Raw genomic sequence first — 18,053 nt, 5'->3', positions numbered from 1 at the left:
CCAGGCAGGCTCACTTTTATAAAGAATTTAAAATTACTTCGCTTTACAGCTTGACTTTTTAATATAATTAACTTTCGATCGAACCCCATCCCATTATATTATCATTTGACCAAACGTAGATCGAACATTTCTTCCTTTTTATTAGATAAGTTTGTAAAGAAGCGTTCGCGTTTCAAATCATAGAAAAGAGATTATAGGAAGAAACCGATAACATTCGTAACAGTGTAATCTTTCCTGAAATATAGCGTTTATTATATTATGAATAATTTAAATTTGTAATATTTATAGTATAGTTATATTGTACACGTATATTATGTACAAATTGCTTTTAGAAATTGATTTTCTAGAAGATATACATTTGCACATGTACTCTTGCGGAGCACAAATTTGTGTAGCAACCTAATACATATAATGATATAATAATACAACATTATAGATATAGTATACGTATCATTCGCTGTTCTACCATTCCATTGCCACATTCCACTCACGATGCGTAACAAACGATAAGCGTTTCCCGCGGTTTTCAACAGGTCACCGCGGTTTGCGCTTCGTGTTCAAGCAGTGAACAAATCTACACACGTAGAGAAGGAGAGAGGGAAAGGCTTATGTATGTATTTCTTTTGCTCGTGGCATATAGCGCATGTCGCGAAAATCGTGGTACTTTGCGCACATGCCACGTGCATTCTGTTCTCCGGATACACGCGTGGCATTACGTCTGCGCCAGACGTCGACGTGCAGTTGACGTTCTTTCGATGTACCCTTCCTGCTCTCTTTGAGTTGACCAGCACGTCGCTCGCGCGCGCACCATGCGCCGCAGATATACCAATGCCAGTCACATCAAATTAATGGCGGGCATAGTGGTTTGTCACCCCGAGTGCCGCTTCTGTATACTCTGGGAACATGGACTGGATGATGTGAAATTGCGAAAATTTCTATGCGATTATGCTATTATTACCGTCATACGAAGACGTAGAATAGAAGAAAGTCGTGACCGCAAAGATGTTTTGAAATTAACCTCCTTTGCAGTATCATTTTCGTTTCTTTGAGCACATTTGCGTTAATTTTTAACCCTTTGCTCTCGAGGGCTTTTTCGGTTGGGCGTAGCAGCTACTCCGGATGATTTAGCGTATACGTGACGCGTGTCTTACAGCTAGCGTAAACTGATTTTATATACAGATTAACTTACAAAAACATTATATTCTAATAATTTATCTATATTTACATCTTTGAAAATATGATTTCGTAATATTAATTTCTGTATTTTTTTGTGTGCTAATTTATAAAGCATTCACCAAGATGCATTCTTGAATATAATTGACCTCGTTTTTCAACAGTTCAAAATCAAGTTCATCTTCATTTCAGCTAATTTCACTTCCAAAAATCACTTTTTAGGGTTTCTAAACTATAATATATTTTTGCCATGATCGTCGAATGCCAACTAACGTTGGAGATATTGTCAGAACCATAGTTTCGGAGGGATATGAGATTAAATATTTTATTTTCATTTTAAAGTCTAATCTACAAACCAATATTGCACTCTCATCAATTGGAGATGTCGAAATTTAGCATGAACAGAGATTGTCGCCTCTCGGCCGCCACTGAGTTGCAGCACGGAACACCGTGGTGACTGAGGTCGCCTCTCGAGTGTAGAGGGTTAATACATGGAGAAAGAGAGAATAACGAAAAGTCAGGATTGTGTATAGTTCGTATCGTTCTACAGCATCTCGAAACAAGATAAAAAGACCGATTACCTGCGCACCTTTTGAGCTCGTTAATTTAGCAAGCTAAGAAGATGTGTAGGTGCCGTTTAAATGGTAATTGTAATTACGTGCACGAATTAGCAGGACGAGCGAACGTACTCGCGTGCTGACGAAAAGAAAAGTAAAACCCGCGTCCATATTAGAAAGCGAGGGCATTCTCCATATATGCCACCCACTGTTAGCGATGCAATTATGTCAAGAATATATTCGTAAAGATCATCCGTCGACAAAGCAACCCACCAAACTCACGGTGGCAGAAAAATTATTCAAATTGTTCACGGTGTATAATTATTGGATGGCCGATGACGTATGGATCGAGGCTGGTGACTTTGGAAAAACATATGTGCCAACCACCACTGTGTCAGTAAGCGGTTAATCACGAGGAATAATATTCGCGCGTGGTTTTAATCGGACATTAATTTTTAATGGAACCTACGACTTGTATAAATACTTTTATACAACGTTGACATATTTCTTCTTCTATATTTAAATTTTTGCGCGTAAATTTATGAATGTATATTGTGTCAAAGATACTTACGTACATGTATATGTATAAAGATTCTATTATCAAAACATAAAGTCTTATTTCAAAGTTGGTAAGCAAAACTATCGATTATCTTTTATTTTTTATTCGTGTAGGCTTGTTCGTTTAACGTTTATATTTAAATCTTCGCTATCGATCATTATTAATTTTCCATCGACAGTAACGTCATACATGGCGTTTATTATAATATATGTATCAATAATCTTTGTTTTCGTTGCTTCATTCTCGGTAGTTGAAACATTTTCTTTTAAAATAATTATACACACTATCTGAATCTTGTTCTTTACTTTAAACGTAATAGCATAACAAACTTCGATATATGTAACTAGTAACCGAAGATACGTAATAATTATCGTAATATACAGATAATATGAAAAGAAGCTGATTCAGTAGCTCATAGCTGCGGTATCGTGGAATGTGAGCATGTCTTCTTTCGTCAAAAATAAAAAATCAATATCGATATCAAAAAGGTATGTACCTATTATAAATAAACTAAAAATATATAAAACACTGTCGAATAACAGTCCAGATTTTCCCACATAAAATTTCGAAATTTTATCATTTCAGAACCATTATTTTCATCGGTCGTAAATTGCATGTTACAGTTGTTTCCTATTTCGAACGAAATCAGAATTTCATAGATGTAATAATAAATTAATGGAACGTGGGTCTCGACTTCGATAACGCGGCATATTTTCTTTTATTCGTCATCTACGTTCTTCGTTTATAAAATTTTTACCGTGTCGAGAACTTCAGGTATACAAGAATTCAAACGTAACGGATTGCGCGGTCCATTGAGCTCGTATAACTTATACTGAATGTTTAAAATCGGGGACGGAATAATAAATTTTCAAGCACTGAATATACCAGCGAAGAAGCTTCCGCTGGCAAATGACCATCGCTTTCTGTAATAAAAGATTGCACGATCTCGCAAATTTCAACGAATCTCGTTTTCCATAGAGTTATTTATCGATTCGTCCTACAACTCTTTCTAAAGAAAATATTCGTTTCATGTTTCAAATAAAATAAAAGATGGTAACTGATCGTGAAATTCCTTCATAAAAAGAAGCTTAAATACAGAAAATTGAAAATGATGAACTTTCATTTTTAATTTTTGAGTCGTTCAACCGGTTAATCACGGAATGTTTCTCGTTTCACCGGAAATTTAAGGTGCAGCTACCAGCAGGTCATCGAAATCGCTAGTCATCCAGAAACTTTAAGCTTCGATGAACTTAGATAAATATCCCTTTACAGTTCTTTGCGTCATCTTCGACGAGTCAATGATTTCTGATTTTTATGCACCGAGGTACATTTTACGATATCAGGCTTTCCTGCATGCTGGTTGTGGGCCTTAGTGGAAAAATGGTACAAGTGCATTTTCTTTTTTTTACAAAACGAAACGAAAAGAAACGATACATAAGATCCATATTTATCTAAAGAATTTTATAAACTCTAAGCTTACTATGAATACATATATTTGTTAGGTTTACTACCTATTATGAATTAACACACAAAATAGAACCATCGATTTGGTTATATTACAGAATAAATAAAGAATGTTACGTATTGATGCCTATTGCAATTGGGCAATCTTTTAAATTATTCTCCCATTAGTATTAAACTATTTAGCGAAATTAATGTCGACACAAGAGGTTAAAATACGGATGATACGGCGTATTCCTTTCATCGGCCGGTAATTACGTTTTGTTGCATAAATCCATCCCATTCGAAAGATATCGTTCAACGACACATCCATCGAAATTCGTTTCGCAAGCAGCTAGATTCAGCGTAACCTCAATGGCGCGTCACGGCATGTATACGGTATAGGTCGTCAATGACGATCGTAGAAGACAGGTGGCGACGGAGGAACACGAGCGCTCCTAGCACGTAAGTACTTACGTACGCGTAACAAGCATCGCGTCGCATCGCGGCACGCGATTTGCGCAAACGTCTTGATCGCTTGTGCACCAGGAGAACATCAACTCGAGAAGTACGCGGACCGCGTGTGTCTAGTCACGAGTCGCTTTGCGTCGTTTCGCGGTCCACGTGACCCCGCGGCGACACACGTGTAGGTACACGGGGAGGTGGCGCACGTGCAACGGTGCGTCCTACGTGTAGGCGCCGCGAGTTACGCGTCGTTCCACACGGAGGACCGCCACGTGTGCGGGAGCTGGTCATTGATTCGGGGAACCGAGTCATTCAGTTCAATGCGAGTTGAATGAATTCATTACTTATTCATTGTTATCATATAATATTTTTCTTATTTTAAGGTATTACTTGTTATTTATGTATATCTGGAGATAGAAAATGCAAAGATTTTCTATTTCTACGTTTGCTTCGCAATTTGAGTTTTATTCTTGAAGTTTCACTCAATTTGAAAGCACACGCAATAAAAAATCCAAGAAACTGTAGTAGCTTATATGATGAAACAAGGTGAACTTAGTATATTACGTGATATGCATTCTGTTGATTAAAAAGAACTCTGTTGATTTTGAAAGATTAAAGATTGATAGTTACTTCCATATATATATAATACAAAAGAAAAAAGAATAGTATGAAAATCCCAAAATAAATTTCAAGAAAGAGTATTCAAGTAAAAAGTTCATTTTTTGAATGTAAGATAAGAATGCAAAATAGTGAAATTAAAGAACTTAGGAGGGAAAATATTACTTGCTTGTTTAAGCTATGATTTTCAACACAATTAAATAAGCAAAGAAAGAAAAACGCAAAAGGATCTATTTTGTCGAATAAAATACAGGAAAAGAAAGGTTAAGAAAAAATTAAATGTTTAAATCCAGAAAAAAGGATCGTGCTTCGGATCGTAATGCATTTTGCAATCGTTTGTTTATATTCATTAGCTTTCAATCCGCGGTCCGGAATGTAAAGCCTTTCAAGAAGCATAACGATCTTCAAGGTAAAAAAGAAAAGAGGGAGAGGAGAACACCGGTGACGTGTCCCTGAACTCGATACTTTCGCCGCCATTGTGTACTCATTGCAAAAAGATTTTTGCATCGCTGTAAGTTGCGAGGGCGCACGCTATGCTTTAAAAGCGAGCCAATAAATTAATGTTACCAGGCGACTAGGAAGCGAGGAGCGTTCACTCTTTACACTTTTGCAAAAAACCTATTGTTAACATGTTACCCTGTTAAGTATACAATAACGACTCAACAATTTCGTCTGTTGTTTAACAATGATTTTTACAACGGTTATCAATGCAAAACCCGTTGCAGATATTATTTGGCCACTACGGTGTGTTAGTAAATACAACTTTAGGTTAATTTGCGGGCTTGTAAGGAGAAAACGGAGCAGACTTCAACGTCGCAAATTATTCCTCTTTAACAAAGATGCTTATTCTTCTCTTTCTTTCTTTATCTTCTTCTTTCTATTTTATTTTATTTTAATTTATTTTTTATTACTTTATTTTATTTTATTTCCAAACGAGCCAAGAAAGTTCCTTTCGCTTCATGGTACCTTGGTCTCGAATCATGCAATGTTGTAACATTGTTCTTGTTCTTGCACATAATTTATTGTTGTAATTTCCTGTTACAGCTGTAATTTGGAAACTTTCGTTGCGGAAGGATATTCATGATAGTACGTATAAATGATTGTCCTTAGATTTTTAATATTTATACTTACAAGTAGATAAACTGGAAATGAAATAACAAAAGTTGTTACTTTAAAATTTTGTTTTACATTAAGGCTTTTTTAAAGAGAAGGAATAGTCAATATTGCAATCTTCAGGGAGAGCAGGTATTACATTGTAATATCTTGATATGATTATTAATATAATATTATTAAATATATACATATTACTATTTCCAAATCTTGTACTATCGCATATACCAATAAGAAGAAATCTTCTTCAAAGAAATTCTACAGTTCCTAGTAGAGTAGATGTAGTTAATTCATAGTATTCTTTAGATGGATTTTTAATATTTCAGGATGTTTCAAAGTACAAAGTTTGATACTAATTTGTATATAATTTAATTGATGAACTCTTCGTTATAACGTATTTTCTTTATCAAAATATTAACACGTTTCGATTCAACGTTTTGCTTAATAAGAAAAGGTTGTAATAAGAGCTTCGACTATAAACACTTTGTTATGAAATTATAGGCATATGTTTTATTACGAAAACACTTCCAGTTGTACAATTCCTCGATAGCGACGCGTGTCCGCCACGAAAGGCGATTGGAATTCCACTTTCCACGTGAGGCATATTTCTTGCCTTTGTCTGCACTCGGAAGCGGACAGAGGCATCGGTGCGCTCATAAATAAGGCATAACCGTGAACGTAGGCGAGTTGGCCTTGCTCGTGTGTGTCTGCCAACGGGACGTGGCCTCCACTTCTTATGCCCACCATAAGAGGGTGAAGGAGCGCGGGGCTAACTTGGGAGTAGGGAAAAAACTACCACGAGCTAAATAAGTAGTCACTTAGAGGATGCTTTTAGCTCGATAACTAGGCTACCTCCCTTATGTTTATAGGCATCATGCTTAAGTGGACTCTGGTGGACGGTAAACTCCCTCGATGATGCTTCCTCAATGATTGAATTAAGAAACTCTTTGGTCTTTTAAAGCTTTGCGTGACACTATACACATTGACGCACGACCATGGATGGTATGGTTCATTCATGTAACATTCACAATCCAAAAAGATAGGGATGATAAAATAGTCGGAAAAAGTATATGATGATAGTATGAAGATCTTTACATTGAATTGTGTATTTCTTGTTTAAAATTCCAATTAAAGATCGTTCTATAGGTTTCTTTATGAATCGAAATGATTGATATTCCAGTCGTTATAGAAGCGTATCCTTTTAAGAATTAAACATTGGCAAAGAAAAGTAATTATTTTGCAATAAAAGTTAGGAAGAGTTTAAAAGCATTATTATTTGAATCGAATCTTATTAACGATGGCGACGGTAACGTAATCGATAATTTCCTCATTCTCTGGTATATGTGTATATTAAATGTAATGAGATCGAAACATTAAAAAATAACGTAAGATAGGAAGAGAAGTTAGCCTGTTTTTAAACATTATTAAAAATATCTCGCAAATTAATAGCCTCACTTTTTAGCAAAATCTTCAAAGACTAAAATTTAGACCATAGTAAACTTAGCGTTAATCCCCTTGTCTCTTACTACGTATTACTTTTTTAATCCCTAATACCTAATAATAATATACGGCAATAATATAGATTATAATCATAATCTCCAATAATCCGAAATTAGAAATACCATTTTAAGCGACTACTTGATTATTATTCGCTAAATATAAACTATTCTTTTTGTTTAATCATTTACTTCTTAAGTGTAGTCGAAGATAATCGACTATAATCGAGTGTCGAGTATAATCCTATAATTAATTATCACGATACATCGAAATCCGCATACTTGTACAAATATTAACTCCAATAGATCATAAATCAACTTCTTTAAGGCTATTCAATTTGGATTAACAACATTCAACGTATCGTTGCGATTTTATGGCAATTACTAATCCAACTAATCCTTTCTTAAGGGAATTTTAAATATTTATCGCATAGTTGTAGTTTATATTTTGTTCTATTCTCCTTCTTAAAAAAAAAGAAAGTAAAGAAGAGAGAATATTCATATACCATGAAAAAACTCCAAAGATCTAACAGACTTTTATTGTTACAATCCTTTCCAACTCGCTCGTCGTTCCCTTAAATAACTTTGCGTTACTTTGCCGCATACGCAGCACGAGCAAACAATGTTACGAGTAAACTTCACCTTTTTGTTGCTTCACCATGCGATTGCCCGTCGAACGCGTAATCGAGGCTTGCAAACTTCTTTGCACGAGTGTTTCCCTCCCCGAGGACGTGTACATGCATTATAGCAGCTTATGTAGTAGCTAAAGAAGTTAACGCGGCTAAAAGATTAAGAATCGTGACCGGTTAATCGCGAGTCACGATTCTCAAGAATTTTCGATATTGGGTATCCGGGTTACGATGTATTTAAAACCACACTGTTATGTAAAACGTGCGGAAAATTATTTATTAAACGATAAAAGGCAGTCATCCGAAGAACGTGGGTAGAAAAAGAAAAATGTTGAATTTCCTATACGTGCATTCCTGTTGGTAAGTATTAGGACATTTAGAGAAAACCAAGTTAAAACCTGATAAACCTTAGAGGGTAAAGAACTCATAAAATTTTTGAACAGTAGTACGTATGTAAATATATACATGTTTAAAACGATACGATGTACATACTTCAGAACGCAACTATCCACAGACCAATCGCGATCTCGATAATATCGTAATACGGGTGGAAACGCTTTGCCTTAGAAACGTGACTCTGTTCGCCCATCTAATCATAATTTCACGATGAATTTCTTTCTTCGATGTTTCTTTTTCTTTTCGATCGTTTTTGATTCTATCGAAAATATTGACTAACAGATACGCCGAAGGATTTCACGAGTAATGTGCGCGCCACGAGTCCACGAGAGATAGCGGATCCGTTGTCGATAATGTTGGTGAAGAACGGACGGTTTTAAGGTGCTGATTTATCGAGAACGCCATTTAGAGATGAAAGCATACGCCGTTGAGGAAACGTGACTCGTTAATCGTTACCATCACCGATTTCTTCGACTAGTTATTAACGAGTCGCTGAATCGCTATGGCTAGGATATCGTATACACTGCGATAGTTACAGGCATTTGATCGTGTTGTTAGATGATTAAGGAAGGCATGGATTTCTGTGCTTAAGGATTGATCCTTGTTTCGTGTATAATTTGTAGTTAGATATATAAAGTGTTAAATTAAAGAAATCTTATCTGCGTTTGCTATTTTACGCATATGTAGCTAATTGTATACGAAAAAATTCAAACATGTTTAACGAAATTTTAAACCCTGTTTGCTTCCATTTTAGTGGAGCATAACAAATTAACCAAGATCGTTTTTCTTGTTTCGTTTTTTCTTTTAATTCTTGTCAACAGAAATGTTTGAATGATCGTGTTCTCTCGCGTCATTCACAATGTCCACCAATTTGCATAACACGTCCTCGTTACCGAAACGCCTGAATCGTTGCAAAAAAGAAACGGTAAAGAAGTAAGTAACTTACAAGAATAAAGGAAGAGCTCCCGGCTACCTCGTGAGAATTCTATCAATTTTTCGAAAATCCGGCTAACGGTCAGTTTGCACGGCATTGTATCTTCCATGAACTGGTTACTTTCACGAAAACAGAAAAACCGAAAAGATAGGTAAAGACCGAATACTTACTCGTATACAACGTTGCCACGATTTACAAAGAAGAGAAAGGGACGCTAACGAGTGTGTTAATTATCGCATTCAATTCATAATAAATTCAGAGCATGGAAATGGCTTTACGTAATCAAACGGTTTATCCATCCTAATGAAATCGTTATTTCTAATCCATTCATTTACTAATGCCAACAAATTATTGCTATAATCAATACTATGCAATAGTAACACAACCCTATTTTAGCTTCTCTTTTGCGACACAACATTCTAACATTCTATGGAACGGAAGTGTTCTATAAAGTTTGATTACAGTATAGTAATACATATATGTATATTTTAGTATGGATCCAACACTGTAGCTATTCATGTGACATCATAATGGTTATGATGGAAATGCGTAGGTCTAATTATGAAAACTGGATATGTCAGAAAAAAGGAACTCGGGTTAATAAGAATATAATTACAAAAGCAAGAAATGTGGTATTAATATGTAACTGATAATTAAATATCTTTAAGAAGAGGACGCACCTATTTCCCCAGCTCTCACACACACGTATACACGCACAATTTGAAACGTTAAAATACAAACCAAAATACAAACCAAAATTTTGGACAAAGTAATGTACACTTTTATATAATCTGTTAAATGTTATTAAAATTTATTCTGCATGATTTGGGTCGGTCTTGAAGGGAACATTTGCGGGCGGCAATTAAGCAATACCCGGTTCGTCGGTTACTTTTAATTGTTCTTAACGAAGCTAAACGCAGTCGTGGTCCACGTCACGGCGCATAACAATGAATAACGGTCCTGGTGAACGAGTCCGTTTACTTTGTTCTCTATTGTCATCGCCGACGACAATGAGCACGCGACGGCTCGAAATGCGTATCATTGATGTACGAGCCTTGTGTGTACCGAATAATTACGCATAAATCCAACCAAGATCAGTTTGTTTTATAAACTGCAGATATTTTGCGTAATATGTATAACGCTCTTATTATGCGAATGTAGTTTATATTCGTATAGATGCATGTTCATATCCAGTAATGTACAACTAAATTGAATCATTAACTTTATAATCAAATTTCAAATTAAAATTACGAAAAAGATTTTAGAAAGAAAGACCTTAATTTTTTTACTTACATTTTTTAAATATTTTCATTCGCTCCTAAGTAAATCAACTGGTAAATTAAAATTTATTTATTATTTATTATTAATATTTTAAAACGTGAGTAAAAATAATAGGTGTATCGCATCTGACGGAATCGCTTGTTCCCATGTCTCGAACGCGTCTCGATAGCTCGTTAACCGGTTTCGATCGCGTTCCATTTACTCCTTGAACTTCAACTTTACTCGTGTGCTTAATAACGAAAATGGACACGTGACACGCACTGTTTACCCTTCGAAAAGTTATCCGTATTTCATAAAGTCATTCTAATTTAACTACTAAAATAAAATAACATTTCCGTTTCTCCGATAAAATCCATAATATCTTATGCATCACTAATAACATATTTCTGTTATCGCGCATTGCTAACTTTATATCCTACATCTGTGCCATGTACAATATTCTTAGATTAACGCTTTTAATAATGTTATAATATAATAATATTATAAAATAATATTATAAATATTATAATTCTAGAATGCTCTACATTTCGTAACCATTGAAAACATGTAATATCGATCAAATAACAGTTCTACTTTATGATTAGAAATTCGTATATGCGCCACACTTTGAACAATTACTTTATACCGATTTTCTCTACATATGTCAAATCTTACATACAATGTTACGTTTATAATAATTGAAATCTTTTGAAGCTGAAGAAAACGAAAATACAAAGATAACGTAATTAGTCGCGATGCATAGGAAACCAAGGGCTATTTGTCAATGAGTTAACGAAGTGAAGTTGATCGTGGGCCGCGCGATTCGATACGGTTGCAATCAACTTCGGCGTGGAATTCGAAAAAGTGTGCACTTCACTCACCGTCAGCTCGGCATTTCGCCCGGCGTCGTTCGACTGTCGCCGATGGAAACCCGTCACGCTCGAGAATATCGTCGACACGATCATGCGGCTACGATGTTTCACTGGTCACCTTTAGATCGAATAATTACAGTGCCGGGAAATCGTAAACATCACGTAGACACCGGTTGGAAAATAATGTTTTGCAACGCTGCAGTCACTCTAAGATTACGCGTTTCCGTTACCGTATTCTTGACTAGACGTAAGTTTCGTTAATTTCGGTCACAGCAGCTTGAAATTTGATATTTTTCCAACGTGTTCACTAGACGAATACTTAGATTGCTGTACGATCTACGAAACACACCTGACCAATGGTCGAACGATACTGAGCCGGTGGCACAGTCGCGAATCTCCCACTAGACTGCCACCACCCCCTCCCTTTGAGTACCAACTCAGCTCAAATCGTCAAGTGAGCAACCCTTGGCGGTCTTCTATGAAAAAACAAATATTTGTAGGAAACTTTAGATTTCAACCAGGCTAAGTGGAAATTTCCGCCCTTATAAATTAACAGTTTTACGTTTATAAATCTATGTATATCATCTAAAATGATCTCTGAAAGCTAATTTCTAATAAGTATGAAAGGATATAGTGATTAATTTATTTAAAATGGAAGATCTAGTGGAACAATAGTTATTTTTGCTTCAATGGAATTAAGACTTTAATATTTAATAATTTCAATATTGATATTTATTTTGTATAATTAGTTTTGATAATTAGTTTTTATCATTAACTTTTATTTGATTCGTGCGATTGTAGTAGCTCTTTATGTTTTCTCTTATATACCGTACGTGACATTGTGAACGCATATGTAACACGTTACACAGATGAAGAACTCAGATCGAACAACCTAAAATCGCGTAGTATAGAAACAATGTTCTAAAGGAAAGCAAAACAGTTCCATGATGACTTGAAGCGAGGCTTAACGCACTGTAAATAGTCGTGTACGAATAGAATATATTTTGTAAGCGAAAACGTGCCAAAACTTGCGAAACCTGGTAATCACAATAAATGCGGCAATAAGTATCAACGCGCGATTTACTGTCCATTGAATTTGTTGAATACGTAAACTACAGGCTGTCGCCGTTAGACCAATGCTGAAGATACTCCTTCCATGTATTTAACCACGTGTGCGCACATGTACACAAGATATGTAAAAGGTGATACAAAATTAGTAATCCCAAAAATCGAAGATTTAACCGAAAATAAACTTTTAGCTGATAAAATTTTCACCTTAAAATTGAGAATAAACGTTTGGATGATAGTAGTAGGGGTACCACTGGTTGAGACTCGTTGTTATAAGTCATTTTGTTAAAGCTATTAAAACATGCGCTTTTGTTTCTTTCTTTGCAGTTATTATTCTTGAACCTCTCAGCATCAAAACACCGTTTCAAGTAGACTTGACCCATGTTAAATATGGTAGTAAATTAATATTTCTATTTCATTCCATTTTCTGTTCTATTTCACCTTCTCGCGTACTTTTCATCGATAACACTTTGTTATCTCATTAAACTTAAGTACTTTATCATGTTTTTTATCATGTTTATCATTTCATTATGTTACTATAACTATAATTTATTAGTCCGCCAAATTGGTCCATTTACAACCTATCAATATGAAAATATTACTTTTAGTAGCAAAATTGACAGGATACGTTTTACTTACTTTAGTGAAACATCGTATGACCCTTTCGTGATCCTTTTTTCACACGCTGTAAAGTAATAGTGAATCAAACGCGAATTATTTTCCACGGTGTCTGTGATCTTGTACTTTAATGATATACGTGATGCGCGCTATCATGTGCTCTGTTCCCCAGAGGGTGTACAGATTATAATAGTGGCACCATTATAAAACCTTCGAGATAGCCAGTTATGAGTCACGCTTACGGTGTAGAAGGAAACATCACGGCGGTATAAATGTTAATATTGCTCGTTTATTAGAAACCAGTAGAACGCTGCTCCACGGCTAACAGAAGTATGTACATACGTATCATTTATGCTATTAAACTTCACGCGTGTACAATCGTTCGGGGTTTCGTTTATTTCATCAAAGAGAACACTAAAAGCGCAAGATTAAAACTACCAAGTCAGACAACCTTCAGGCCATTACGTAATCACGTATTTTCCAGAAGGTCAAGTAACTTTTTAACATCAATCGACGGATGATTGCACCCTTTGAGAGGTAGCCGCGCGTGAGTCCACCTATAGCTAGCAATAATGTTGAAAAATCAATGCAATCTGTGTCCAACGATGATTTCGTTCGAGACGCTAAAGAAAAATTTTTATATCGTCGTTGATTATTTAAAACTGATATTTTTAGTGAATTGATGATGAGCAAGCAGCCGATATAATTGTTTATGAAAAACCAGAAACTCTAAACACTGTATTTTGCTTTTCATTATTTTAATATTGTTTGGTTAACATTAGTTACCACAGAGCATCCAACTTTCTAAGGGTGCTCTGGTAGCTATTCGTTACATATATATGTAGTATATGTTAGAATTTCTTTTAGTATCTATTATATAAGATTATGTTTCCTAGCAATTATTAATTCTAAAGCAATTAATGAAATAAGTAATTAATAAAATTAGTGATCCTTTGTTCATAAACAATTTCAGAATTATGTAAATATAGAATTTATTGTGTAGAGATGTTTTCTTCTCTTCTGTACGTGAACTATACTATAAATATTCAACTACTTATAAACCTGAAGATTTTTAGCTACCGTCTCCCTTCTTTCACGGATTTATTGCTAGCAACGCCACTATTAGCAACGAACTCAGGAAACGATAAAGTTAAACTCAGTGTATTTTACTTCACTATTTTAACTATATATCTTATAAAATGAATCGTAAACTATGTACTTTTTACCTAGGTTTATTTTTTTCACAGCCTATTCCTTGAGAATCGTGTTAATTCCAACCTTTATGTCAATAGTGTAAGTAGATCATCAACTTTAACAGATAATATAAGCTTTCATCTACCCAAAAGCTTAAGCTTCTAAGCTTCTAATAAACTTCTAACAAATATGTTTAAATTAATAAAAGACACGAAACCTTAATTTCTTTCAACTGCTTCATAATTTATTAATATATGCCTATAGATGGACGAGTATCAAACACAATGTGATCCTAACAATGAGTCTATAGATGTATTATATTTGTCTTTTGCTGAAATGTATTTCACATATCACCTCAATCTATCGGTTTTTCAGTAGTTGAAACAGTTTAATTCAATCGCAGTCGGACAATAGCTCGGTTGCAAATGTCGATGTTCCCGGTTCTTTGATCTCTTTCTTGCTCACGCGATCTCTTCTCTGGCATGGCTCTCCCACATTTGGTTCTAACCTGACCGCATTCCAGGAAGAATCTGTGTCTCCGCCTATCAGAATGCACTTTACATCGTTTTCGACGCGCGAAATTGCAGCATCAATGCGCATGCTTTAACTTAATTGGATTGGTTAGATCGGCTAAAACAGTACTTGAATAAACGCAGGCGTATAATTCAGAGAAAAATGAGGAGAATTTAAAGGATGTCGATGCGTTGAATTTGTGTTAGTCAAGAACTACTTGTTAGTATTGTAATTAATAGGCCTTTGAAAAAATGTTTAATGATAAATGAAGCAATAATCAAGATTTTTCTAACCAATTAACGACCAAGATTTATTCCCACGTTTTGCCGATTATCTGTTATTTGCAATATCTAATGATTTGATTATGCGTTTCATGGATAGTTGTTTTGAAATGGAATCTAAATGAAAATTTGATTCACTCCTTAAATGTTATAATTAGTACTCTACCTCTAACCTACTTGTTATAACGGATATTATAGTATACAATATACAATAATATTTTCCTGAACGGAACAGTTTCGATGCCGTTCCGTGACTGAACGACTAGTATGCAGTCTGTATCAGCCTTCACATGGCCTGTACTGGTAGAACACGTAGTATGATTTCTTGACCCAGTAGCTCCGCGTCGCGTCGTCGTCAGGGTGCTTTATGGAAGATCGTCACCTACCTAGATAGAACAAATCAAACCAATGCAACGTATCAAGTCAATAGGCTCAAACTAGTTCTATTGGCCACCATAACTATTAAGCTTGGCTGAATAACATCAACCTGTGCTTTTGAGCTCTTACCGTGGCACGCTGAACTATGGAATTATATGTTTTTGCCAGACAAATGATACGAAGGTTTTCTCTACGGACATAGTGATTCTTTAACACTACAGTTACCGACACTTTGTGTATACCTATTCCTACCGTGTGCGGTCAAAATGACCGGTGATTAAAGAAGTAATGATTTAACTTAGATAATGGTTAATTTATAACTAAATGTATATAAAATGATGAACTTTCATAAAATTTTGTCCAAATTTACTTTTGTTTAATTTCAATTATAGACTTAAATAGAATCACACTTTTATTTATATAGAGATATATCTTATTCATCTTTGCTGCGTTTTTTACGAGTTATCTTATTATCAAATGTACATTTGCCGCATAAATATTTCCCGCATCTTAAACAAATTTTCGTAATTTTGTAACCTTTACAATTTTTTACTTAACCTTGACAAGTTTTTTGTAGTATTTGTTGATAATTTTATTGCATGGTTTTTTTCCCGCGATTCTTTATGTAAAAGTAATGTATGCACTAGGTTTATAACAATTTTGTGAATTTTCTGTAAATTGGCCCCATACTGTAGATACCATTGCAAATTTATTGGTTCGTAAACGTCGGCTTCTTTCGCTCATCTTATCAAATCGTATACACCTCATAATTTCAGCAAAGTCATTCCTTCTTATTGTTTTTAAAACAAATGCAGGTCTCCAAATTTTATTCCACAAATATTAGACATCTAAATTTTTTGCCTGATATGCACCGCGGGCATATAATAGAGCAATAAATGCATTTAGTTTTGTTGTATCCAGCTCCCTCGTAATTCCCAAACTCTAAATGCTTCTTCTTCGGTACATTTTATTATATAATACCTTATACGGTGATCAATGATAAGATAAAATGACCTAAAAATATTATGAACTGATGTATTACCTGGTTTGAGACTTGCATCTATTTCTTTCCAAACTGTTCCATTGGGCCCAGTTTCACTCTCTGCCGTCAACGATAATTTCTTTCCTTTTTGCCCTCACGCAAACGCTTATTTATAATATTCAACTCTAATTCGGTTGTAAATAGCTTTTCATGTGTTTCCATGCCGTTTTCAGTTGCTAAACATTCTCGTTCATCGCACACTGAACAGTCTTCTTCTATATCCGTTATCTTTTTTATAATTTTTTTTTTTTAAATCCTGATATTATTAGAGTAAATATTTATCACAAAATAATACCATGTACGGAATATAAAATTATTGTCAAATTTGATATGCTTTATTTTTCCTTTTATAACAACTACACAAAACGCTCTGAGATGCTTTCTGTCTGAGTTTTAGAGATAACAAATTTAGATATCGACTAATCGACTTAGAAACCGAGATGTATTCTAGTCGAAAAGACAATTTTTTTTTTATTTATTAGAATATTTACAATCAATTCTCGTTGAGAATTTTCAGTAACTTCATTTGGCGTGATACAATGACATGGTTTATAATAGTTTTATATTGTTGGTTCTAGTAGGATCTAAGGATTTAATCTAAAGCGGATTTTCTTTTTAGTCTGCGGATCTGGTCCGTCGTGTCAAGTAGTTGGGTGACTAATGGGTTGTGGTGGTTGTTGACTCTTGCGTTATATCTGCTTCTGGACCTGTATATTTCATCTTTGACTGTAGGTATCTTGAGGTCGTGGTGGATTGTTTCGTTGGTAACATACCAGGGTGCATTTATTGGGGATCTTAGCGTTTTCGATTGGAAGCGTTGGAGTATTTCAATATTGGAATTACTTGCGAAAAGACAATAGCAAGTAAAAATATGATCTTTGACCATTGGAGATGATCATTCTCCACCAACGGTTACTCGAGGGTGGAATTGGCAAAGCTTTTCCCGTGTTTTATAGCAATGAGCAATAACTGTAAGAAACTTCTCGACTTTTAAAATGTTTGTAACAGTGAACTATAAAAAGTGCTAAATTTTATGGCGATTAGGATTAGGATTAGGTGACCTTAGGATTATAATGGGCCTGAGTTGATATGTCTTGACAGTTGGTGGCTATCTTGATCGAGGGATGGATTGTTTTATGACAAGATTACGGGTGTAACAGCTGTTATTATTTATTATACTAATTTTCTTTGTCATTTGATCTTGTGGTAGCCTTTTCTTTGTACTGATTGCATTTATTTTAAGAATAACTAACATATTTTGTCGGACGGTCAAAATGACCACTCACGGTAGGCAGAATATAAATGTTTCTCAGAAAATAAAAGAGCAAACTAAAATTAAATACAGGAAAATATATTGCATGCGTGTTTTAGAAAAAGTCAGAAATTATGAAGCGATATGATAAAGATTAAATATGGTTAAATTTGTGTAGAAGTCGCGAGAACAGTCAAT

The 18,053-nt window shown here is 34.8% G+C and overlaps 1 protein-coding gene across 3 annotated transcripts in view; it reads right to left on the bottom strand.

The window, feature by feature from the left end:
* LOC126916138 (uncharacterized protein DDB_G0284459-like) overlaps positions 1-18,053 on the bottom strand; it is a 49,687-nt gene that overhangs the window by 24,574 nt on the left and 7,060 nt on the right. Inside the window, exon 1 of one of the 3 annotated variants that reach the window (XM_050721581.1) lies at positions 11,519-11,885. The exons of 1 other annotated variant lie outside the window; for it this stretch is intronic. In XM_050721581.1, coding sequence (XP_050577538.1) covers positions 11,519-11,602 — 84 coding nt within the window. In that variant the 5' untranslated portion in view covers positions 11,603-11,885. Of the gene's footprint in view, positions 1-11,518; positions 11,886-18,053 lie in introns of those variants that run through there. One more of the 3 variants, XM_050721591.1, reaches the window with a different exon arrangement.

The sequence above is a fragment of the Bombus affinis genome, chromosome 5, assembly GCF_024516045.1.
Source record: "Bombus affinis isolate iyBomAffi1 chromosome 5, iyBomAffi1.2, whole genome shotgun sequence".
Taxonomy (NCBI): domain Eukaryota; kingdom Metazoa; phylum Arthropoda; class Insecta; order Hymenoptera; family Apidae; genus Bombus; species Bombus affinis.
This window is presented reverse-complemented; position numbering and strand designations above follow the sequence as displayed.